At 34.4% G+C, this 26,664-nt stretch overlaps 1 protein-coding gene across 8 annotated transcripts in view; it reads right to left on the reverse strand.

Moving 5' to 3' along the window:
• EPHA6 (EPH receptor A6) overlaps positions 1-26,664 on the reverse strand; it is a 930,448-nt gene that overhangs the window by 809,618 nt on the left and 94,166 nt on the right. The window contains exon 3 of one of the 8 annotated variants that reach the window (XM_045385338.3): positions 23,113-23,189. The exons of the other annotated variants lie outside the window; for them this stretch is intronic. Coding sequence (XP_045241273.1) covers positions 23,113-23,189 — 77 coding nt within the window. The remainder of the gene's footprint in view (positions 1-23,112; positions 23,190-26,664) is intronic. 8 annotated transcript variants of the gene reach the window in all.

The following is a 26,664-nucleotide window of genomic DNA, read 5'->3' on the forward strand; positions in this document are numbered from 1 at the left end:
TCAGTCCAAACTAAGCTTCATAAGTGAAGGAAAAATACAATCCTTTTCAGATAAGCAAATGCTGAGGGAATTAATTTGTTTTCGTGAGACCTGCCTTGCAAGGGCTCCTGAAGGAAGCACTAAATATGGAAAGGAAAAACCATTAGCAGCCACTATTAAAACACACTGAGGTATACAAAGCAGCAACACACTGAAGCAACTACATAAACAAGTCTGCAAAATAACTAGCCAGCATCATGATGGCAGTATGGAATCCATATATAACAATACTAATCTTAAAAGTAAATGGGCTAAATGTCCCAATTAAAAGAAACAGAATGACTGTGGGACTTGGTATCCTAAATCCTAACCACTTCAGCTCCAGTCATGGCTAAAAGAGGTCAAAGTACAGCTCAGGCTGTTGGGTAAAAGGCCAAGACCCACTGGTATGTTGCCTTCAAGAGACCCATCTCACATGCAAAGACACACAAAGGCTCAATATATTAAGACTGAGGATAATAAACCAAGCAAATGGAAAATAGAAAAAAGCAGGTGTTGTAATCCTAGTTTTTGGCAAATCAGACTTTAAACCAACAAAGACCAAAAAAGACAAAGAAGGGTTTTACATAATGGTAAAGAGTTCAATCTGACAAGAAGTGCCAACTATCCTAAATATATATGCATCCAATAGAGGAGCACCTAGATTCATAAAGCAAGTTCTTAGAAACCTTCAAAGAGACTTAGACTCCCACACAATAATAGTAGGAGACTTTAATACCCCACTGACAATATTAAACAAGTCATCAAGACAGGAAATTAACAAAAATATTCAGGACCTGAACTCAGTTGAGTCAAATGGACCTGTTAGATATCTACAGAACTCTCCACCCCAAAATAACAGAACATACATTCTTCTCATCATCACACGGCACTTACTCTAAAATTGACACACAATCAGAAGTAAAACACTCCAAAGCCAATGCAAAATAACTAAAATCATAACAAACTCTCTCTCAGGCCACAGTGTAATCAAATTAGAACTAAAGATTAAGAAACTCACTCAAAACCACACAGCTACATGGAAATTGAACAACCTGCTTCCTGAATGACTTTCACGTAAATAATTAAGGCAAAAATCAAGTTATTTGAAATAATGATAACAAACAGCTAATATACCAGAATCTCTGGGATGCAGCTAAAGCAGTGTTGTGGTAAACTTATAATAGTAAATGCTCACATCAAAAAGCTAGAAAGATCTCAAGCTAACAACCTAACATCACAACTAAAAGAACTTGAGAACTGATATGGTCTGGCTCTGTGTCCCCACGCGAAGCTCATCTGAATTATAATCTGTATAATCTCCACATGTCCAGGGAAGGACCTGGGGGGAGGTGATCGGGTCATGGGGGTGGTTCCCCCCATGCTGTTCTCCTGATAGTGACTGAGTTCTCATGGGATCTGATAGTTTTGTAAGTGTTTGAGAGTTCCTCCTTCACACACTCACTTTGTTGCCTCCCACTGTGTAAGACATACCTGTTTCCCCTTCTGCCATGAGTGAAATGTTTCTGAGGCCTGCCAAACCCTGCAGAACTGTGAGTAAATGAAACTTCCTTGCTTTATAAGTTACCCAGTCTCAGGTAGTATCTTTATAGCAGTGTGAAAATGGACGAATACAGGAAATTGGCACCAGGAGTAGGGCACTTCTATAAAGACAACCTGAAAATGTGGAAGTGACTTTGGAACAGGGTAACAGGGAGATGAGGTAAATTTTGGAACCTCCTAGAGACTTACTGAATGGTTTTAACCAAAATGCTGATAGTGACATGGACAATGAAGTCAAGGCTGAGGTGGTCTCAGATTGAGATGAGAAAATTATTGGGAACTGGAGCAAACGTCACTCTTACTACACTTTAGCAAACAGACTGGCAGCATTTTGCCCCTACCCCAGAGATCCATGGAACTTTGAACTGGAGTTCAGATTATCTGAAACTGGAACTTACGTTTAAACCAAAAGAGTAAAAAAGTTTAGAAAATTTGCAGCCTGACAATGTGGTAGAAAAGAAAAACCCATTTTCTGCAGAAATTTGCATAAGTAACAAGGAGCTGAATGTTAATATCCAAGACAATGGAGAAAATGTCTCCAGGGCATGCCAGACACCTTCACAGCAGTCCCTCCCATCACAGGCTCTAAGGCCTAGAAGGGAAAAATGGTTTAATGGGCCAGGCCCAGGGCTCAGCTGCTTTGTGCAGCTATGGGACTTGGAGCCCTGCATCCTAACTGCTCCAACTCCAGTTGTGGCTAAAAGAGACCAAGGTACAGCTCAGGCTGTTGCTTCAGTGTGTGCAAGTCCCAAGTCTTGCCAGTTTACATGTGGTGTTGGGCCTACGGGTGCACAGAAGTCAAGAATTAAGGTTTGGGAACCTCCGCCTAGATTTCAGAGGATGTATGGAAATGCACAGATGTCCAGCATAAGGTCTACTGCAGGGGCTGAAGCCTTCATGGAGTACATTTGCTAGGGTAGTGCAGTAGGAGAATGTGGGGTTGAAGCCCCCACACAGAGCCCCTACTGGGGCACTGCCTAGTGTAGCTATGACAATAAGGCCACTGTTCTTCAGACCCCAGAATGGTAGATCCACCAAAAGTTGGCATGGTGCACCAGGAAAAGCTGCAGACACTCAATACCAGCCATAAAACCAGCTGGGGGACTGTATCCTACAAAGCCAAGGCCATGGGAGCCTGCCCCTTGCATCAGCGTGTCCTGGATGTAAGACATAAAGTCAAAGATCATTTCAGAGCTTTAAGATTTAGTGACTGCCATCTTAATTTTTGGCCTTGCATGGGGCCTGTAGCCCCTTTGTTTTGGCCAATTTCTCCCATTTAGAATAAGAGCATTTATCCAATGCCTGTGCCCCCACTGTATCTTGAAATTAACTAACTGCTTTTAATTTTACAAGCTCCTAAGCAGAAGGAACTCGCCTTCTCTCAGATGACAGTTTGGACTTGGACATTAGGTTAATGCTGAAATGAATTAAGGCTTTGGAAGTCTGTCGGGAATGCATGATTGGTTTTGAAATGCAAAAAGATGTGAGATTTGGGGGTGGCAGGGATGGAACGATATGGTCTGGTTCTGTGTCCCCACACAAATATATCTCTAATTGTAATCCCCATGTGTCTAGGAAATGACGTGGTGGGAGGTGACTGGATCACGGGGTTGGTTTCACCATCCTGGTCTTGTAATAGTGACTTTCACAAGATCTCATGGTTTTATAAGTGTTTGACAGTTCCTCCTTCACACAATCACTCTCTTGTCTGCTGCCATGTAAGATGTGCTTGCTTCTCCTTTTGCCATGACTATAAGCTTCCTGAGGCCTCCCTACCCATGCGGAAGTGTGAGTCAATTAAATCTCTTTTGTTTATAAATTACCTAATCTCAAGAAGTATTTTTTTATAGCAGTGTGAAAATGGACTACTACAAGAACCAAGAGCAAGCAAACTCCAAAGCTGGTAGAAAACAAGAAATAACCAAGGTCAGAGCTGAAATGAAGGAGATAGAAATGTGAAAAACCCTTCCAAATAATCAAGAAATTGCCTGGGCACAATGGCTCACAACTGTAATCTCAGAATTGTGGGAGGCCAAGGCGGGTGGATCACCTAAAGTCAGGAGTTTGAGACCAACCTGACCAACATGGTGAAATCCCAGCTCTACTAAAATTACAAAAATTAGTCAGGCATGGTGGCAGGTGCTTGTAATTCCAGCTACTCAGAATACTGAGGCAGGAGAATCACTTGAACTCAGGAGGCTGAAGTTGCAGTGAGCCAAGATCACGTCACTACACTCCATCTTGGACAACGAGAGCAAAACTCCGTCTCAGGGGAAAAAAAAAAAATCAGCAAATCAAGGAGCTTGCTTTTTGAAAAAAGTGATAAAATTGAATGGCCACTAGCTAGACTAATAAAGAAGAATAAAGAGAAGATTCAAATAAATATAATCAGAAATAATAAAAGAAATAACACCACTGACCCCACAGAAATGCAAACAACCATCAGAAAATACTATAAACATCTTTATGCAAATAAACTAGAAAATCTAGAAGAAATGATAAATTCCTGGACACATACACTCTCCCAAGACTGAATCAGGAAGAAAGTGAATCCCTGAATAGACCAATAGTGAGTTTCAAAAGAGAAAGTAATAAATGGCCTACCAAACAAAAAAAGCCCAGTATCAGACAGAATCACAGCTGAATTTAACAAGAGGCACAAAAAAAAAGCTGGTAACATTTCTAATGAAACTATTCCAAAAAATTAAAAAGGAGGTACTCCTCCCTGACTCATCCTATGAGGTCAATACATCTTGATACCAAAACATATATACCTGTCAGAGACACAACAAAAAAAGAAAACTTCAGGCCAATATCCTTGATGAACATTGATGCAAAAATCCTCAATAAAAAACTGGCAAACCGAATCTAAAGCAGCACATCAAAACAATTATTCACCACAATTGTTGGCTTCATCCTGGGATGCAAGGTTGGTTCAACATATGCAAATCAGTAAATGTGATTTGCATATGTTACATAGTTACATAAACATAACTAAAGACAAAAACCATATGATTCTCTCAATAGATGCAGAAAAGCCTTTGATAAAATTCATTATTCCTTCATGTTAAAATCTCTCAATAAACTAGGTATTAAAGGAACATATTGCAAATAATAAGAGCCATATATGAAAAGCTCACAGCCAATATCATACTGAATGGGTAAAAGCTAGAAGCATTTCCCTTGAATACAATCACAAGACAAGGCTGCCCTCTCTCACCACTCCACTCCTATTCTACATAGTACTGAAAGTTCTGGCCTGGGCAATCAAGCAAGAGAAAAAAATAAAGGGTATTCAGAGAGGAAGTCAAACTATCTTTGTTTGCATATGGCATGATCCCACATCCAGAAAACCCCACTGGTCAACCAAAAAGCTTCTTAAGCTGATAAGCAACTTCAGCAAAATCTCAGGATCCAAAATCAATGTGCAAAAATCACTAGCATTCCTATACACCAACAACAGGCAAACAGAAAGCCAAATCATGAAAGAACTCCCATTCACAACTGCCAAAAAATGAATAAAACTAGGAATGCAGCTAATAAAGGAAGTGAAGGACCTCTTCAGGGAGAACTACAAACTACTGCTCAAAGAAATCAGAGATGACACAAACAAATGGAAAACATTCCATGCTCACGGAGAAGAAGAAACAATATTGTGAAAATGACCATACCTCCCAAAGCAATTTATAGATTCAAGGCTACTTCCATTAAACTACCATTGACATTCTTCACAGATTTAGAAAAACTATTTAAAAACTATTTTTAAAAACTACTTTAAAAAGAGCCCAAATGGCCAAGGCAATCCCAAGCAAGAAGAAAAAATCTGGAGGTATCACACTACCTGACTTCAAACTATACTACTAGGCTACAGTAACCAAAACAGCATGGTACTGGTACAAGAACAGACACATAGACCAATGTAACCAAATAGAGAACCCACAGAATAGAGAACTCAGACATAAGATCACACAACTAAGCCATCAAATCTTCAAAAAACCTAACTAAAACAAGCAACAGGGAAATATTCCTTATTTAATAAATGGTGTTGGGGGAACTGGCTAGCCATATACAGAAAACTGAAACTGGACTCTTTCCTTACACCATATACAAAAATCAACTCAAGATGGATTAAAGGCTTAAATGTGAAAACCAAAACTATAAAATCTCTAGAAGAAAATCTAGGCAATACCATTCAGGACACAGGCTCTAGCAAATATTTCATGATGAAGATGCCAAAAGTAACTGCAACAGAAGGAAAAATCGAGCTCTAATTAAACTTAAGAGCTTCTGCACGACAAAAGAAACTATTAGCAGTATGAACACACAACCTACAAAATGGGAGAAAAATTTCACAATCTATCCATCTGACAAAGGTCTAACATCCAGCATCTACAAGGTATTTAAACAAATTAAAGGGGGGAAAAAACATTAAAAAGTGGGCAAAGGGCATGAACAGACACTTCTAAAAAGAAGACATGCATGCAGCCAACAATTACACATAAAAAACTTCAACATCAATGATCATTAGGGAAATACAAATCAAAACCACAATGAGATACCATTCATGCCAGTCAGAATGGCAATTTTGTAAAAAGTCAAAAAATAGCAGATGCTGGTTAGGTTGTGTAGAAAAAAGTTTTTTCATTGTTGGTGGGAGTGTAAATTAGTTCAACCATTGTGGAAGACAGTGTAGCAATTCCTTAAAGATCTAGAGGCAGTAATACCATTTGATCCAGCAATCCCATTACTGGGTATATATCCAAGGGAATGTAAGTCATTCTATTATGAAGATACATGCATGCACTGCAGCACTATTCACAATAGCAAAGACATGAAATCAACCTAAATGCTCATACATGATAGACAGGATAAAGAAAATGTGGTACATATTCACCATGGAATACTATGCAGCCATAAAAAAAGAATGAGATCATGTCCTTTGCAAAGGCATGAATGGAACTGGAAGCAAACTAACACACAAAAAGAAAACTAAATACTGCATGTTCTTACTCAAAAGGGAGACAAATGATGGGAACACATGGACACTTGCGGTGAAACAACACATACTGGGGCCTGTGGGATGGGGCTTGGCAGGAGAGAGAGCATCAGGAAGAATAGCTAATGGATGCTGGGCTTAATATATAGGTGATGGGATAATCTGTGCAGCAAACCCCAAGGAGCATGTTTACCTATGTAACAAACCTGCACATCCTGCACATACACCCCTGAACTTAAAAGTTGGAAAAAAAAAAAGTTGAATGAATTGCATTGCTTTAATGATTACAAATATCATACATTTTTATCATCTGTTAAATTTTAGATACCATAACATTTCAATTCTAAATACTTTAATCAGACTCTTTGAAAAATACAGTTTCTTATATAAATTTTCACATGTAATAAAATTGACAATTCTTTAATGTTATCTGAAAAATGTAGTCTACTTTCAAATCTACCTATCCAGTCAAGGTGTACATCTCACATTTGGTTATGTTTCTTCCTTTTTCCTCTGAACAGTTCTTTTCCTCAAACATTTCACTTAGTGATTTTACCATTCTTTGACAATCTTTGCTGAATTAATTATTATTTTAAGTTTTGAAAACCGGTGGTTTCTAATTCTATCATTGCTTCTTTATTTAGCAGGAGGCATTTTTTGTAATGAATGCTGTCTCTCATCGACTGGAACCATCTGGTTAACCAGAAATAGAGTTCCTGCTAGAAAATGAACAAAGATGTTTTTAATTCTTTCTTTAATTACAAATTTTCAGGATTTGGTATAATAGCTAATATTTTTCTTAAAAGGTTTTTCTTAAAAAGGCTTTCTGTTTTGGCATTCTCTTTCTCTCTTTCTCTATCTAGACATTAAGGTAGACTCATTTATTTCAATATAATTAATGTGTTTCCATCAACTTCAGCTGATTCACATTATTCTTCTAGATATTTAAATTGTCACATCAGCCCCATCAAGCTGGCTTCTATGTTATCACAAATACATACACAGTGCATCAAAAGGTATGTTTTTTAGGCTGAGTGCAGTGGCTCATGCTTGTCATCACAGCATTTTGGGAGGCCGAGGCGGGCAGGTCACCTGAGGTCAGGAATTCAATATCAGCCTGGCCAACATGGTGAAACCCCATCTCTACTAAAAATACAAAAATTAGCCAGGCATGGTGGCACGTGCCTGTAGTACCAGCTAGTTGGGAGGCTGAGGCGGGAGGACTGCTTGAACCCAGAGGCGGAGGCTGCAGTGAGCTGGAATCACACAACCGCACTCCAGCCTGGATGACAAAGTAAAACTCTGTCTTGAAAAAAAGAAAAACAAGTTGTGTATTTAAAAAAAAATTCAAAACTATCTCTGAAAATTAATTTATGTCATAATCTTCAGTCATTTAAGTTGAATTGAGTTTTATGAAGGCACTGAGAGATTAGCCATTCCCAATTATGATAATCAAGAATATTTTAACAACATATGTTAGAACAAAAGCAATCATCTTTAAAATGCATGATTTAAATGTTTATGTTTAAGTTTTCTGGATACTTTTAAAGTTTTAAAAAATGTTTTATCAAACATATATTAGAAAAATATTAACATAATTAAAAATGTAAAAGGAGTTATGTAGCAAATTAATATGCTATTCTATTTATGTATGATCTGAAAAAGAAAAATAAGTACTTACCGATTTTCATTTAGTGACTTTCAGAAAGTAACACTATACTGCCTATCATGAAGGAAAATTAAAATCACATATACCACTACTATAACTGAGTTTTTGCTATATGGATTTTCCTAAATATTTTTCGAGATATAGTTATATGCATAGTCCTTAGTCTTAAAGTATAACATAATTGGTCTAAACAAAGACAGTATTATCAGATATCTGAATAAGCATAAAATCTTTTCTTACACAGGTAATTAACGGTCTTAAAGAATTCTGGGCAAAGATAACTTGCAGTGTTCTTTGATAATCCATACAATTTTGGATTAAACAAAATTTTGTTCTTCTTAAAGGTCATATAAACTAGTGTTTCAAATTCTGTTCAAAAGTAGAACAAATTATTTCTATTCTATGATGTCTGTGAATTCAAATTATTTAAATTTTCATTGCAGAGAACAAGAAATTTTAAGTTCAAGCCATTTAATGGAGTTATTTAAATAAGTGGGGAAATTCCCCCAAACACACAAATATACCGATTGACATATATACATCCTAAAATGTATATACATATTAAAATATAATCAGTTATAGGTATACATACACACACACACAATCCTTACAGGTTTCGTAATAAAGGTAATTAAATGAAGAAAGACAGACTTACATATCAATAAAAGGATCTAAATACGAATATGTTTACTGGTTGATTTGTTTTTGTTAACAGAACTTAATTGACCAAGAGAATTTTGACATCACCTTTTAAGAACCCCTGAAGAGGGGGTCTTTGGCACTAAAGTAAACATTCAGTAAATATATTGTGCATTTAATAAATTAATGAAGGTTTTCATTTTCTTTAATATTTTTGCTACTTTCCCTAAACTGTAGTATAAGGGCATTTTTCTAACAGGCAGATGAATGTTATGCCCTTAAATCTGCTGTACCTTTTCTTTTTGCATAATTAGTCCCATTTTCTATCAATTAATTTGATCTTAAAGTTTAAATTCAAACATCTTTGGTTGTAGGAAGAGAGGTCACTAAAAATGAAAGTTCACAGAAGCACAAAATAGCTTCACTAAAGGTTATTAATGTTTTCCTTTACCAACCATTTATTATGATTAAAAGAAAAACATAAAATTGACTTCTCTTGCCTTTTCCCCTATATCCCTAACATGATGTGTAATGCAAGTATTTTCAGAAGTCTTTAAGAAATCTCTGCCTACTCCAAAGTCATTTACTTACCTGTTGTTTGTTCTAGAAGCATATGGTTTTGGGTTTTATTCTAATACTTACAACTATTTTAAATTGATTATTTGAATAAAATAACTGGGTAACTAGCAAAGGAGGACTTTGGTCTTTTGAGACATGCTCTAAAAAATGTACTATGATTTTTATGCACTCCTTTTCTCCTCCTGTAAAGTTAAATACTTGGACCTAACAGAATGAAAAATAATAAAGAAAAAAAATCCAGCTGTACTTAATAGCACAAAAAGCTTGCAGCGAAGTGATTTGTCAAATGAAGAAATATTAAGAAAAGTATTATTAGAGATGGACACACATTTCTACTTTGGCCAAAGGCATATATTTCCATGTCTATGAAACTTTAAATAGTATGCAATACCTACAAGTTATTACAGTCAATTATAATCCCTGCCTCAGTAGACTGAAAAAAGATGGTTTTTCGTATTGAAATAGACATAAATATAAAAAATATTCCCTAAAACTAAATTAAATGAAGTAAATGAGTCATTTTTAAGCAAGAGACAACATTCCTTTGTAGATATTCATGCACTTTTAGGAATTTCTATGGAATCTATTACCCTGTCACAAACTTTAATTGAATTCTTTCTAAAATTTCTTTTATTTTACATTTTATGGATACATGTGTACATTTAATCCATGCTCTCAAACTTATATATATGTGATTTTGTCATTCTTGAAAAGTTTTCTAATTTTGAAGTTCATGATACTTTATATTTTCCCTGGTTTTCAGTGTAGTATACTAACAGATGATCTAATTATTACTCTTGATATTAACATAAAAATACAACATATCATTCAATGTAGCAAAAAGTAGGCTTTTTTCCATTACACACTTATTAACAGCGGCTGTGTTCCACAGGTGCCCATATTTTATGTATGAATAATACAGTAGTCAATAAGGACTAACATTTGATTTTATGTTAACTACAAAATTTGTCTTAAAGAAACCGTGACAACACATGCTTAACTATAAAATACTCAATTATAATTTAAGATTTCAAAATAATGAACCTTCTAATTTCTCTGCTATAGACTGTATAAAATATTACAGTGTCAGTGACATAATAAGTAATTTAAGTTTTCTATTATGTTAGAACTGAAATTGTGTAAGTTTTTCTGATCACTTACTCATTCACTTTTAAGTTCAAACATTAACTTTCTTTATGAGAGCCTCTACAAAATGCTGTGTATCAAAATTCCTTTGTAAAGAGTTTCTAGAACATACCTCAAGCATCTGTTTAAAAAAAATAGTTATACCTTCATATGTGTTTTGTACATACTTAAAGCCCAAGTTTGAAATGCATATTTTCTCATAAAATAACATTAAAACTATAAATTACCTTAAATAAAACACTATTAAAACTCAATTTCAGAAAGCCTTATAAAAGTAAGGTCCCAAAGTATAAAATTTCCTGTATTTGATTTCTAATGCATTCCTTACTCTTATCCCTTTGCTGCCTCGCACATTGCTTTCCATCACTGAATGGTCAAGGAATTCTATAATATAAAGAAATTTTATCCAAAACATAATGCCTTTATATATTAACTGTCACTGACCGTACAACTTCTCTTAATATAACACAACTATTTAAATCATAAAGCAATGGTTTTAAAAGTATACATTTTCATGTTTTAATAACATTAGACTATAAAAGTTTAATATGTAAACTTAGAATATAATTTCATCCAGTTGGAAAATATGCCATTAGTTGCTTGTTCCCTTCAAAACTTTAATCTCTAGCATATGAGTAAATCTCTAACATATAGTTATTACTACCTATGGTTTATAATCCTTTTTTGTGTTCCAATCTCTATGCAATGAAAATCTCAATCATGATTAGGTTATTAAAATAATTTAGTTCATCATGATTGTCAAGGTGGGATGGGGGTAGAGAGAGGATACTAAAAGTATATAAAATACAAAGTAGTAAGGATAAGTAAGTTTTCATGATTTTTTAGACATAAGTTTTCTTGCTGGTTTTCAACTTTCTCTTGGATTTTACTGAGCTTCCTTAGAGTTCATCTTTTGAATTCCTTATCTGTCACTTCAGAATTTTCATTTTGGTTAGGATCCATTGTTATGAAGCTTGTGTTATCCTTTGGGGGTGTCATAATACTATTTTTTCATGAAGCCAGAGTTCTTACACTGGTTTCTTCTCACCTGGGAAGGCTGTCACTTTTATTTTTGAATTTACTTTTGTTTGGTAAGACATTTTTCCCCCCTTTCAGGGTGTGAGTGTAACGAATGTTGGGTGGATTCTTTGGCTTTGCTTCTGGGTGCTTTCAGGGGTCCAAGTCTCTGTACAAATTCCTTGGTCACAGATAGCCTTAGTGCAGTGTTGTTTCTCAAATGGTGGTTGTAGGTGGTAGCAGTGGTGCACTGTGCATGGGAGCAGCCTCACTGCCTTCTGCAGAGATGGGAAAGTGGAGGTACTCAGGAAGCTTATCTTTTTCCACAGTGTTGTGCACTTCCATTAGGAATTGTATTGGAGAGAAAAATAAAAACTAGAATGAAAAAAAAAAAAAGCTGTCTTTTTTTTTGAGATGGAGTCTCGCTCCATTACCCAGGCTGGAGTGTAGTGGCATGATCTCGGCTCACTGCAACTTCCACCTCCTGGGTTCAAGCAATTCCAGTCTCAGTCTCCCGAGTAGCTGGGACTACAAGTGCCTGGCACCACGCCCGACTAATTTGTGCATTTTTAGTAGAGATGGGGTTTCACCGTGTTGGTCAGGCTGGTCTCGAACTCCTAACCTCAGGTGATCCACCTGCCTCAGTTTCTCAAAGTGCTGGGATTAGAGGTGTGAGCCACCACGCCCGGACAAAAAATGTGTGTTTGTTTGTGTGTATACTGGGTTGCAATATGAACAACATTCTGGCTATGGAAAAAAAATGTTAGAAGATACTATGCAGGAAAATTAATGGAGATCTGTAGGAAAGCAAATTCTTTAGAGGCAATTAGAAAACTACAGCCTACTGAAAGCACAGCAATGATTCACAAATAGTAAATCTTTCACACTTTGGAGATTACCAGGCATTAGACTACACAAGTCAATGAATAAAACATTTGATTTGATTTCTCATTTTGCAAATTTTATTGGTTACTCAAATTAGGTCTTTGCCAATTGCTTGGGCTTCTTATATTTCCTGATTGACTAGTATTTTGAACTCATTGGCACTCTGTTCTGAAGACCTATAAAAATGATATTCTCAAGTGCTAATAAGTCGTTTTAATCAAAAGAATAACCTTCTACGTAATCTATGATATTAGGCCCAACTTACTTCCTACCCTTTGAGGACAGCTCTTTCAATCTACTCATTACTCACTCCACACTGGGCCCTATGTCTTCTCTTTGTTTTCCCCCTGGCTCCTTGTTTTTTTCTATGAGTCTCTTCAAAACTATTAGACTGGCACAAAAGTAATTGTAGCTTTTGACATTGAAAGTAACGGCAAAAACCACAATAACTTCTGCACCAATCTATATTACATGCATTTTTTCCCCACATGTTCAGTAAGTGCATCAGGATCTTTATTAACCTGCCAGCTAATGCTAACAATAGTATAATATTAACAAAAATAGTAAAGATGTTACCAAAAAAAAAAAAAAGGACATTCCCCAAAGGAGATAAGTATGAGAACTGTCAATTATGCTATTACTTCTTTCTGTTTTATATAGATCAGTATCTCCAGTTAGATATGTAGTTACAATGTTGATCTCTTTCCAAAGGCTCTGTCCCAAGATCCTAAATCAAAAGGTAAATTTAATTACTCCTCTTATGTGTCCCTGGAACCAAGAAGCTCAAATATTTCCACAACATTCTTTACTCATCCATACATATGGATTGGTCTATTCTCCATCTTCTCTTTCTTTAGGACTTAAATACTTCATAATATTTTCAGAACTTGATGAACAGCATTTTAAATAATAAATTATTAAAAGGATGACATATGTTAACAACCATATTGAAATGGAAAGCATCTCTAACATTTTGGTTTATCAAAGGCCTGCATTTTACCACTTTGCATCTCTAGAATCACACACACCTATACAACACATTCAATGATGGTTACTCCTACTTCAGAGTTGTTTTTTTCTCATGTATAAAACTGGTATAAAACAGTACCTATTTCATAGGGTTATTTTTCAAACTAAATAGAATTAATTTATACAAAGTGCTAGGAACAATCCCTGAAACATAATGAGCACAGTAAGTATGTGCTATCTCTATAATTATTACTACTGCTGCTGCAATTGCTATGATTATCAACCTCATGTGAGAGGTCTATAGCATAAAGGGAAAGGCATGTATTAGAATGAGGCATATTTTTATTTAAACCTGACTCACTGAAAAAGAGCTACTGATGTTATGGAAGATACTGTCTTATACTTTGTAAGTTTCAGTTTCCTTATCTATAAAAGGAGAATAACAATAAATAACTGTCAGAACTTTTAGAATTAAATTTGAAAATATAGGTAAAATAGTAGGTAAACAATATGTGTTCCTTGAATTTATTCTGCTCAACACCTGCCATTAAAGCCAAATAATAGCAATCTGTAATCATTCCTGTGCACTATGCCAGTAATTCAATAATTTCCACTAGGGAACAATGCTTTACTTTAGGTATAGAAAAACAGCCTAAACTACTTTATGTACCACTTACAGAAATGAACCCTCTTATTAACATTAAAATACAAATAGTTAATACAGATAAAGAAATGCACAACTTAAGAGTAAAGAAACAGACATTTGAATATTTGTGAAATTGTCCTTACATTGAATTTTAAATGTTATTTGCCATTTACTTTAAATTTGTTTTCCCATGTTTTCCTTTAAAATGACATACCCTTATTTCATCACCATTTTAGCTTTTAAAAATCCAACCCTTGATATGCCCGTAATTTTAATAAACTAGTAGATTCAATCATGGTACCATTTAATAATAATATTAAATAATAATATCACAGTAGTATTTAACATTTAAATACTACTGACAAAACATTTAATTAACTTACCTGTATAAAAGGTTTTATCACTAACATTTTCCCCATATTTTAATAACTAATCTGAACATGTCATTTTGCTAAAGTAAATTTTGATTTTATTATCTCACAACTTTCTCCTTTTCTCACAAAGTAATGTAATTTTCTTCAACACACTTTTAATTTCTGTTTCAGCAACAGAAAGAGTATGAAAAAATCAAAATATACAACTTTACTCTAGATTATGTATATATTGCATACTTTGCTAGCAAACAAGAAGATTCTCTCAGTTTTCTTTTCTCTCTTAATAATACCTTATTTCCTTTAATAGGATTTTCTCTACTAAACGCTGCCATGTTGTCATTGCCCTTGCCAAAGATTATGAAGTGGTATTCTCAAACCCTATGAAATTTAACTAAGTTGGGCTATCTGGAACTCTTCGTCTCTTAAACACAAACTATAACTTCAAGAGCTGGAATTAACTTTGTCTTTTTGAAAACCAAAATACTAAGTAGATTCCATTTGAATGTAGGTGCTTTTTTATATGTACATTTGTGGGTACTATTGAATGGTATTTTAAATGATATTTACTAACAGTTGTCCAAAATCATATTTTCTACTTAAAAATATTTTCACATGACTTAAAACTTTACCAAATAAACATTCACTTGTCATTAAGACAATTAAGTAGATATTTAAGAAAAGCAAAAAGGTAGGTATCTACAATTCATCAATATCCCCTGATATTTTGGATAGTGTTTTATCATTGTTAACAAATTATAAAGAGCAGGTCTCCAATTATACTTTTGAAAAACTGTATTTATCCAATTCTTTTGTGCGGCATGAACATAATTTGAAAGTTGACATGCAGCTTCTGGGGTACAAGAGATCCATACATGATGAACAACATTTTTCTTAAGTTGTAATAAGAGAAATTCATGTCGTTAGGTGCACATTTAATATTGTTGATCATATCTCCATTACAAACCTTGCTTGAAATACAGACATTATTTTTAAAATTAACTATTATTCACATATCACATCACTTATCTTCCTTAGGTTCAATCATAATACTTGGCACAGACAGGTCCTCAATAAATGTTTATTAAATGCATTCAGGAAGGAAAGAATGAGAAAGAAAAGAGCTTAAAATCAATAGGGATTTTTTGTTATCTTTAGCTAAATTATTAATCTGGAAAACTGTCTTACTCATGGTGCTTAGATCCCTAAGATTACTCATTCATTACATACTGATTGAGTACTACTACATAAAAGACGGCAACAAACCAGACACTTTGATCCTACCATCTTATGATGCAGGTGGTAGAATCAGACACAGAGCATCTCAGCTCACAGTTTATTATTTCATTATAATTAAAAAATGCGCTCTGAAGGTTGAGTCAAAGTGCTAGGAAATCTATATAAGGGGGATATGACCAGGTTTAGAAAATTAGAGACTTTCTCTATGAAAAAAATAAATAAATAACACAAAGTAAGATGAAGCAGCATTTGCAGCCACAGAGATCTTTCTTAAATGTGATTGGATTATGTCATTCTCTTAGAATTAAATCCACTTTATTTATTTATTTATTTATTTATTTATTTATTTATTTATTTATTTTTGAGAGAAGGTATCATTCTGTCACCCAAGCTGGAGTACAGTGGCACAATCATAGTTTGCTGCATCCTTGACCTCCCAAGCTCAAGCAATCCACCCACGATAGCCTCTTGAGTAGCTAGTTAGGACTACAGGCATGTGTCACCATGCCTGTGTGTGTGTGTATGTGTGTGTGTGTGTGTGGAGATGGGGTCTCACTATGTTACCCAGCCTGGTCTTGAACTCCTGGCCTCAAGTGATCCTCTTGCCTTGGCCTCCCAAAGTACTGTGATTACAGATATGAGTCACCACACCCTGCCTTAAAATCCACATTCCTTAATGGAGACTATTTTAATTCTATCTTACACTGCTTCCCCCTCAAAAACCATGCCACTAGCATATTAAACAATATTTCAGTTTTTTAAGTTATTATGTTCTCTCTCTTGCTTATGGACTTGTGAATATGCCTACAGAAGGCCAGGTAGAGGGTCATGCCTGGAATCTCAACATTTTGGAAGGCCAAGGCAGGAAGATAACTTGAGTTCAGAAGTTGAAAACCAGCCTGTGCAACATAGTGAGACCTCATTACTATAAATTTTTTTTAAAAAAATAGCTGGGCATGGTGGCACACACCTGTAGTCCTAGCTACTTGGAAGGCTGAGGCAGTAAGACTGCTTAAACCCAGGAGTTCAAGATTAGGATGATCTATGATCGTGACAGTCTACTCTAGCCTAGATGACAGAGTGAACCCCTTTTTCAAAACAAAAATAAAATAAAATAAAATAAAATAAAATAAAATAAAACATCTGTGCCTTTCCACTTTTTGCCTAAATCCTACCTTTCCTTTAGGTCCCCAATTAGATGCTAATTCTCCTAAGAAAGCTTTCTTAAACTCTATGTTTGAGATACGCGCCTCCTCTATTATTTCACAGTCTCAGTATTTTTCACAGCACTGCATTTATCTCACAATATTGAAATCTCCGATTTTATTTTCAATATCTCCTGCTAGGGTATACATTTCATGATGGCATACTTGTTGTTTCACTATTGATTGGCAATTAGTTCCTGACTTACTCAGAATGTTCACCCCAGTCATTTTATTCACTTCAACATGACAGGACTCTCTATGGTGGCTACTGAAATTCAGACCACATTTACAGCATTACAAAGGGGTTATATTATATTTATATTTATTTATTGACCAATTGAATAGGATTATAAATATAGAGTTTAATCAAGAAAAAAAGAGAAGATTTATGCAACTGACAGGGCAAATTTAAAAAGAACAAAAACTTTGAAAAGTGAATCTTGTCTTTTTTCTCATTAAGTGTATTTCATTTATTTATGCCCCATCCCAATCAAAATGATTTGAATTTCTGTAAGATGCATATTTTCTGTTTCAGATTTCATGTTTTTTCTAGTTCTAGGCACTTAAAGTGAGACATTCTGTATTCAGTTGTGAAAAGGTAATAGAAGGTAAAAAAAAAGAAAAGCAAATAATTTTAGAAAAATAGTATCAAAAATGTGTGAAAAGCACTTAAATACATACACTGAAATAGGTAGATTAAAATATATTTAAAGTTTTTTAAAATGTACTATCTTTAACAGAAATCTTATTCAAATTATACAGAGAGCAAACCATTACTAGGCTATAGATTCATTTAAATGACAAAGTATTACTAATTTTATTATTTTTAAATATTCAGTTTTATTAAAAATATTTAAAATGTATCAAAAGTTATAAGGAATAATATGAGACAGACAAGAATTTGCCCAGCACCATGTATGAACAAATGCTAAACTCTGATTTTATTAATTTCATTTTTTTTGCTTTAAAAAAATAAAATTTTACAAATACCACTAAAGGTCACATTCCCTACTGTATTCCACGGGCATGCTCAAAAGTAACTGCTGTCTTAAAGTTTGTCTGCATTTTTCATATTTTACTATATCTACCTAAACTTTTTCTATTAAAATAAGTGTTCTTAAGAAGTTAAAGCTTTCCACAATAAAAACATAACTGTATTATTAAATTAAAGTGAGATTAACTTGATAAAGATTAAGATGGGGCATTACTGTTCCTGAATATTAAAAAATTAATTTGAATGAATAGAAATAGAATCAACTTTCTGACCTATATTCACGAAATATGCTTTCAATAAAGTATTTAACTTATTCCTGATGCCTTAATTTTTCTGATTATAATATATGCTCATCAGATTAAACAAAAAAACTTGTAAAACTGTAGCTCAATAATTATTAATTCCAACTATGTGTGTTGAATGCTTATAAGACTAATATTTTAATATAATAGCCATCAGCATTTTCCCCCTAAATACAGCTTGATTTTCATACAAAAGTCAAAATGTCACCAATATATTTCAAGCAAATATATCAAAGTAAACAATTTCATAAGGCATTCAGAAGCACAAAATATAAATGCAACAGGAATAAAAGATTATTTATGAGAAAAGCAATGGTCTTTCAGTTGGCAACAATTATTGTACTCCTAACTATGGGACGGAAATTATACATACAGTGGTAAACACGATAGACATCATGGAGCCTACACTGTTATGGGGAAACATACAACTAACTAATGCTAGTAAGAAAAGAATGGAGGTTAAGGGGCTATAACATGATGAATTGGGAAGATTATTTTGGATAAGTTGAGTAAAGCCTCTTCGCATATCATTCAATCCTTTGCTCACCATTCAATCCTTCACTCAAATGGCATTTGAGAAAAGATTGAAGAAAAGAAAAGAGAAGAACAAGTTTAAAGACAGGAAAAAAGCCAGAACAGCTGGGAGCCAAGAGAAAAACAGAGTAGGTTTAACTGATGACTGGGTTAGAGAGGTAGGCTGGGCTTAGTCACTTGGAACCTTCCAAGAAATAGTAAGTCCTCTGAATTTTGATCCAAGAGATAAATAAAGTTATTGCAGGTTTTGAGCAATACAGTGATATAAAGTAATTTTAAGGCATCATTATGGCTACTACTGGGAGTAATGGGTAAGAAGTAGAAGAGAGATCAACTATCAGGCAACTGCCAAGCGAGGACTAAAATAGTTGTGGTTAGATTGTTAGGAAGTGGTCAAATTGAAGCAAAATTTGATGGTAGAAAGGGATCAAGACTGACTCCTACATTTGCTGCCTCAGCAATTGGATGGATTATTTTTGTTGTTGCTGTTAAAAAAAAAATTAACCATAACACAATGCCCTGTCTTGTCTTATATACTATTTTCCATCAATAATTTCTATGAATATGTTGAAGGCACACGTAGCACACGTATGAACAATGTACACCTTAGAATTTTTAGCTCAATATAAGAAAGACTTTACTGGCATTGAGAGTTTTCCAGAGAATGGGCATTCTCAGTAACTAACAAGCTATTTATGTGACTGTGCAAGCACAAACGGCCAGTCACACTACCAAACAGAAAGTCGGAAGCTTAGATTACATCGAGGCCAACTCCAACATTGTATAATTGAAGAAATATATGCTTAGAGATACACAGAAACTTGCTTAAGGTCAAGCATAAAGTCAGATGCAGAGCCAACATTTATAATTCTGGTCCAGAATTTCTGGTTAAGAAAGTTGAGGTTTTAGACCAAGATGTTCCACTTGTTCGCTTAATATATCTTTTGGTTTCACTCACTCATTTATATAACAAATATATATTGAACACCATAAGGCACTATAAGGCTTCCTCCTAAGATGTACTATTTTGAACATCTTTAGTTTCAAAGTTACGCCTATATTTACACAGAAAGCACAGTGTAATGATCAGTTCATCCGTATCCTTTTGGAAAAAGGTAAAGTATAAATAAATTTATTAACTGAATTCTAGACATAAACTCTTATTTTTATGACAATCATGCATACATTGTATAGTCAGTTTAAAAATCCCATATGTGAATATTGTCATTCCCAAATGCCAATGATAAGGAATTACTAGAAAATTTAAAAAATCAAACTACTATTAGAAGATTTTGATGAAAGGTAACTCACATATTTTTCTTTATTTATGCCAGAATTTTTTGCTGGTATATGTTTTTAAAATCTATGTCAAAGATGATGGATCTACTGGATTAGCTTAAGAAATTAAAACACAATTGTTTTCTCACTTATCTAAGAGGTATGCCCAAATAATCTTCATCTACACTAATTAGTATATTAGTTTAAAAACAAATTCTCTAGGAAGTTAATATGACTCTTAGCTCATCTTTAAAAATTTTTCCAAACTATATGATTTTTAATATAAGGAGAAAGCCAAAGTAACCAGTTAAATTAACCTGAAAAATATCATATGGATCTATTGGCCTACATCTCTATATATCTATCATTAAAATCCTAAAGATTATATTTCTCACTAATTGAATCAATATAAAGCAAAAGAAACCTTTGGCTCCTGTTCTCTAACTTTCCCAGCTGCTTCAACTACTTTACAAATCTCTGAAAACTGTATTTCTGGCTCACAGCAGATTAACTCCAATGAAGCTATTCCCTTAAAACCAGATTAGGATGATCCTTTCATCTTACAGTGCCTCGGAATAAATCCAGATAGCTTTGGCTTTCAAACTCATCAACAGTTTACACTAATAGGGACACAGAGAAAATTGTTTTCTTTATTGAAACAGCTTAAGAGGGATGCAAATACCTACTTCCCCTTCTTTAAAAAAAATCCCTCTCATCCAACAACTCCTTCACTCAGTTGCCCCTAAATTCCATTGCAATTAATTGACCCACTCAGTTAACAATGGCTATTGTTCAGCACACAGAGCATATCCTGGAAGATAAAATGAATGAAATCGGCATGGGAACATATGAAAACATGTAATTGTATCCTACTGACCTCAAATGAGAACTAATAATAAGCTATTCAAGTACAAAAAAAGATGAGAAGTATATGACATAAAATTCAAGCTTATAAAGAGGCTATACAGATCATTACTTCGTCATGTTCTATCACTGGTGAGAGGGCATGGCAAATCTCTGGTAAAATATATAAAACATTTTGCAAAGCTCTGTGGTTATTCGGTTTTATTCCTATAATATATATAGAAAAAATTAGTAGTTAGTTAAATGTATAAGTAAGTATAAATGGACCATGGAATGAAATTACAATCATGCTCCACATGACGATGTTTCAGTTAATGACTGACTGCATGTATAGTGGTGTCCCCATCCTATTATAATGGAGCTTCCCTGTACAGGTATACCATTTCACATTGTGCATATCACATGGTTTAGTGTACCCTTTTTATGTTTAGATACACAAATACTTACCATTGTGTTACAACTGCCTATAATATTCCAAACAGTAACATGCTACACAAGTTTGCAGCCTACAAGCAAAAAGATATATCATATAGTCCAGATGTGTACCAGCTATACCATCTACGTTACTGTGTAGGTACACTCTATCGTGTTCGCACAATAACAAAATTGCTAACGATAAATTTCTAAAAACATAAGCAATGCATGAATGTATATTATAAACATACATATGAACTCATACAGAAAGAACAGAAAAGCTAATCTTAACCTATTTATTTGAAGGGTGCTATGAACTCTGACAATTTCCCAAGGTTGTATAACTCAAGGTACATTGTAAATTATGTTTTTCAAATTACAGAAAACATATATATATATGAGTTTGGGGAGATGCTATTAAATAGCTTAAAGTCCATAATAAAATAATAACTAAGTACTAAAGGTTGACTTAAAAACATGAAATACACCTATATCTTTTCTAAAAATTGACATAGTTTACTAAATATTAAAAATATTTGAAGTTAAAAGTACCAATGCAAACATAAGATACATAGAAAAGATGTAATATCAATGCAAATAAAAATAAAACTAAGGCAATTATAAAATAACAACAGGAGAGAAATATCAAAATGAAGTTTTTTTCCTTGTAATCATCAATATGAAAAAGTCTAGAAATAGCCGCAAGACACCAGAAGTTAAGAAATCCTAGTTTTCAAGTTTTCTATAATCATAATGAACAGATAACCAGAATAGTCAAAAGAAATAAAAATGGACATTCTTTTCAGTGGGGTATATAATAAATGATACCTTTAACAGCCCCTTGAACATAATAAATACACAATAAATATTAATAAATAAATAAATGACTACTCTTAAAATATATTGAAGGAAATAATGTATTTGCGTTTAAGTAAAATCTTCAAGAAAGTGCTAAACACATCTTAAAAAGTGATATAACAGAAACCAAAGACATGCCCATTGTTTATATGTTTTTTTAATTTCTGCAGATCCTTTCACTATGACGTTCCATAATAGTTCATCAGGAGATTAGGACAAGTGGTTGAAGTCCTCTTTTATAAATGTCAATTTAGGGGCTCTACTTTTGTCTATTAATATCTCCTTAGAACCCAATTCCCTTCTCCATTACTCTCCACTCCCACTGAAATTCCAGAGATCATTTATCTGGAAATCAGTGTTTTGCAAACCTAAACCCAATAATCACATCCTTACAGAAACCTGTGTCCTCTCTTCATCCTTCCCCTCTACCCTTGGTCTGGTTTCTCCTATACCTCTAGTGACCAAATTCTGCACTACTTTCCCAAACTCTAGACAACTTTCTAGAGAAAAGGTGATCTTAAAAACTCTACCTCTTAACCCAATGGCTGTTCTAAGCCACCTACTATGGGATTCTGCTGCTGCTATGTAGTTCCATTGACCACAATGAGCAACACAGAAAAATATGACAAAAAACAAGTGATGTGGTTGAAAATTGTGGACAAAGGTGCAGAGACACAAAGATATTCTAAATAATATACAACAGAGCACAAGGGTACATGACATGTCAGGATATCTGAATCTGCCGTATCTTTAACACGATGAGTTCACTTGTTGGAAGAGTGTTCAAGATGCTCAACTGGTAAATAAGTGACACAAGAGGATCTTGATGCATTGCAGAGTAGGTGTTAGAGCATGAAGAATAGGGTTCCAAGAGCAAAGAAGCTGAGAACCAGGGAAGACAAAAGCCTGAACTTAGGTGAACTTACCCAAGATGGCTGACACTTGACGCACTTCACATACAGTGTTGGTCTCAGAACAGAGTGGAAATCTGAGACTGCAGGATCTGCAGAAAGAAAAGTAAAAACAAAGAGAGAGAGAGAAGAGAGAGAGAGAGAGAAAGTAGGGGGAATGGAAGTTACCTTGTCTCCTACTTCTCTCTCTTGCAATCTGCTTAGCAGTTTATTGATAAAAGAATATGGATAATTCAGTTTTTTAAACAGGAAAAGAAAAATAAGATATTTAGTAATTTACTAGGTTTCTCACTGATTTCTCAATATTATCTGTACTCAGCAGACTTATCATATTCAGATTTAATAGGTTTAACACAACTTTTGGAGAAAAAGTTGTTGCCATAGTTTTGAGATTTGACATATGAATCCATATACATGAGTACGCATGAGCACAAGCACATACATATACCCGCATTGTTTATGTATGTACTTACAATGTTATTTCCATTTAAAAATCTTAAATTATGAGATTCTTCAAAGTGTAGGTAATCTATGATAAAATTCATTATTCTTATAGCCAACAAGTTTACTATAGTTAAAAGATCTACAAAGGGTATATTAACACCGATTTCTCTTATATCTGCAGATATTGTCACTCTTGGTGATTCCTAAAATAGTTTTAAAAAAAACTCTAATGAGAATAATTAATAGTTTCCATAACTTTCAATCTGTTTCAAGTTACAAGCGTTTCCACAAGTGACAAAACACATGAGATATTTCAGTTCAGAAACATTTATTATTCTAGAATCCAGTGTTATAGAATTGTGAGACATTTAATTTGGTCTAGATAAGATTTATAATTTTAGCTTAATTTCATATCGATTGTCTTTGCATAAACACATAATATTCCACATGATTTTTAAAACTCTGTATTTTCATAATCAGAGGAATTCAGGATGCCAGGTGATTAAGCCAAGTGCCATGGAGTGAAAAATTCCATAAGACGACTAATAATTCTGAATATTAAAATTATAAGAACAAAAAGAATAAAAAAGTAACATTTTATATTGTATTAAGAAGAATTTTAAAACAAAATCTATAATTTCAGACCTTTTTTATAGAGAAGAAAGAACTTAAGAACTTGGTTTTTAATAGAACCAAGTCATCACAAAATATCTATAATTTGATGAAATTCTATTTGCAGGAGCAGAAGTATATCCACTGAAGAATGCACTTTGAATTCTAAAGTCATTTTTCTTTGTTCTCTCAGAAATTTTAAATAACTGGGCACTTAACATTTTAAAGCACACGTAACATGTACTGCTTTCGCATTCTTTGGCAAAAGTCTCATAAATAGTTAATACCAGAAAAGAACACATGGCTACCATTGTTGGTTTTATGGTTTCAGGAATGTATTTGCTTTTCAGTACATACAATGCGTATCAGCATAAACAAGGGTACTAGCTTCAAGGTCCTTTATCAGAGTCGTCCATTTACAATTTTAATTTGACAGGTGAAATATAGTTTTAATTTATTTGATAGCTAATTTTCTTATTTACCAGAAGCTCATGCATATCATCATCCTGTACATCAAATTTAGAAATATTACCAATGTTAAAATTGTGACAAATATCTACACATATCTGCTGTACCCTTTGAACAATGTTTTTCAAAGAGAAGTCCATGGACTACCTAAATGAAAAGAATTCATTGTTATTAATGCAGTCTCCTTGAGAATTTTCAATAAAATGAACTTCAACAAAAATGTTTATTGCAAAGAGTTTTCTAAACTATTTCTCTAAAATTGTTTTAAAAAATTATTAAAGTACTATGAAGCTATGATGATAATTTGGGGTAAAAACCTCTTAATGAGCATTTTTAAAGTTTGTAAGTAACAAAAACTCAACTGTCCCATAAAAATACAAATAGTCTTGTGACTTTTTTTTTTTTTTTTTTTTTTTTTGAGACGGAGTCTCACTCTGTCGCCCAGGCTGGAGTGCAGTGGCGAGATCTCAGCTCACTGCAAGCTCCGCCTCCCGGGTTCACGCCATTCTCCTGCCTCAGCCTCCCGAGTAGCTGGGACTACAGGCGCCCGCCACCTCGCCCGGCTAGTTTTTGTATTTTTTGGTAGAGACAGGGTTTCACTGTGTTAGCCAGGATGGTCTCGATCTTCTGACCTCATGATCCGCCCGTCTCGGCCTCCCAAAGTGCTGGGATTACAGGCTTGAGCCACCACGCCCGGCCCTGACATTTAAACTAATATCAACAATCCCACTCCTCATTTTGTTTGTTAACATAAAAATTACACATTTTAAGGGTGATTTTCCAAGAAAACATAACATATGAACCCTGATCTGTAGACAAAATCGCACATAAGAAATTCAAATTACTTCCCAGAGCAGGGCAAGGACAATGACACCTCTTTCTCCTCAACTCCTACAACTCTTGCCTGGGCCTCTCTGCACCAGCCATTCTGGCTTCCACGTTTTGGTTGCATACTTGCCATTCATCCGAGCTTGAAGGGCTTTGTACTAGGTTACACCTCTCCCGAGAACACTCTTCTGCAGATACCCAGATGGCTCCGAATCCATTTTCTTTAGAAGTTTGCTCAAATATTACTTTATCACGTAGACTCCCTCAACTCTGGCACCACTTCAACATAAGTCTGTAACTTTTATATCAGTATTTTATTTATTTGTTTCTTCTTAGTCCTTATCGACATAGTACATTATAGTAGTTCATATACGTAATTATTTTCTTGCTCACTCCGCTAACGTGTGAGCACCACAGAGGCAGACTTTTGTACTGTCTATTCACTTTGGAGTCTTCAGTGCTTAAAAATATATCTGCACACTGTAAATACTCAATACATGCTTGTTGAATAAATTAATCCAATTTGTAGCTGGAATTCTGAAGAATCCAATGCTGTGTGACCTCCAGTAGATCTTGTCAATCAGAGACCCTGGTAGGAAATTAAAAGGAAGAGGAGAAAAGGCATTTTTCCCCTCTTCTGCTTCTGGCTCTGGCAACAGAAACAGAGCTAGTTCAGCAGACTCAGCAGCACAGTGCTTACTGGCTCTGGCTCCAACAATAGGCAATGCAGTAGTAACAACTGAAATGTGGATTCCATCAATAGCCTAGATGAGCACAGGAGGTTCAGTCAGCCTATGGGTTCCAAGGTTCCTGCAGCATCAGGAGGTGTGTGACTCAAGGGTTGCTGAAAAATGGTAAGTCAGTAATTTGAAGACCAGAAGTGGCCACAGCAGCATGCCATAATGGGGCTCTGGGTCACTGCTTTCCCTTTTGCCCCTCCAGCCAAGGAAGTAATAGTAGTTTCCAGCGGTAAGTGATAATTATATGTATTCTCTCCCCCTTTTACTCCTGTATCATTCTAACACTTTGGAAAAAATTTCATGTTTTAAATACCTTCTCTTTGAATGAACTAGGATGTTTCTGTTGTCCTGACTAGATAAGACTGATGATACATTGCTTTAAAATTAATTTTCTGCCAAATATCTGCTCTTTTTAACAAGTGTAACTGCTCTTTATAATATAGCAACTTCATAAGATGTTAAATAATGCCAAGCA

The sequence above is a fragment of the Macaca fascicularis genome, chromosome 2 (assembly GCF_037993035.2).
Source record: "Macaca fascicularis isolate 582-1 chromosome 2, T2T-MFA8v1.1".
NCBI lineage: Eukaryota > Metazoa > Chordata > Mammalia > Primates > Cercopithecidae > Macaca > Macaca fascicularis.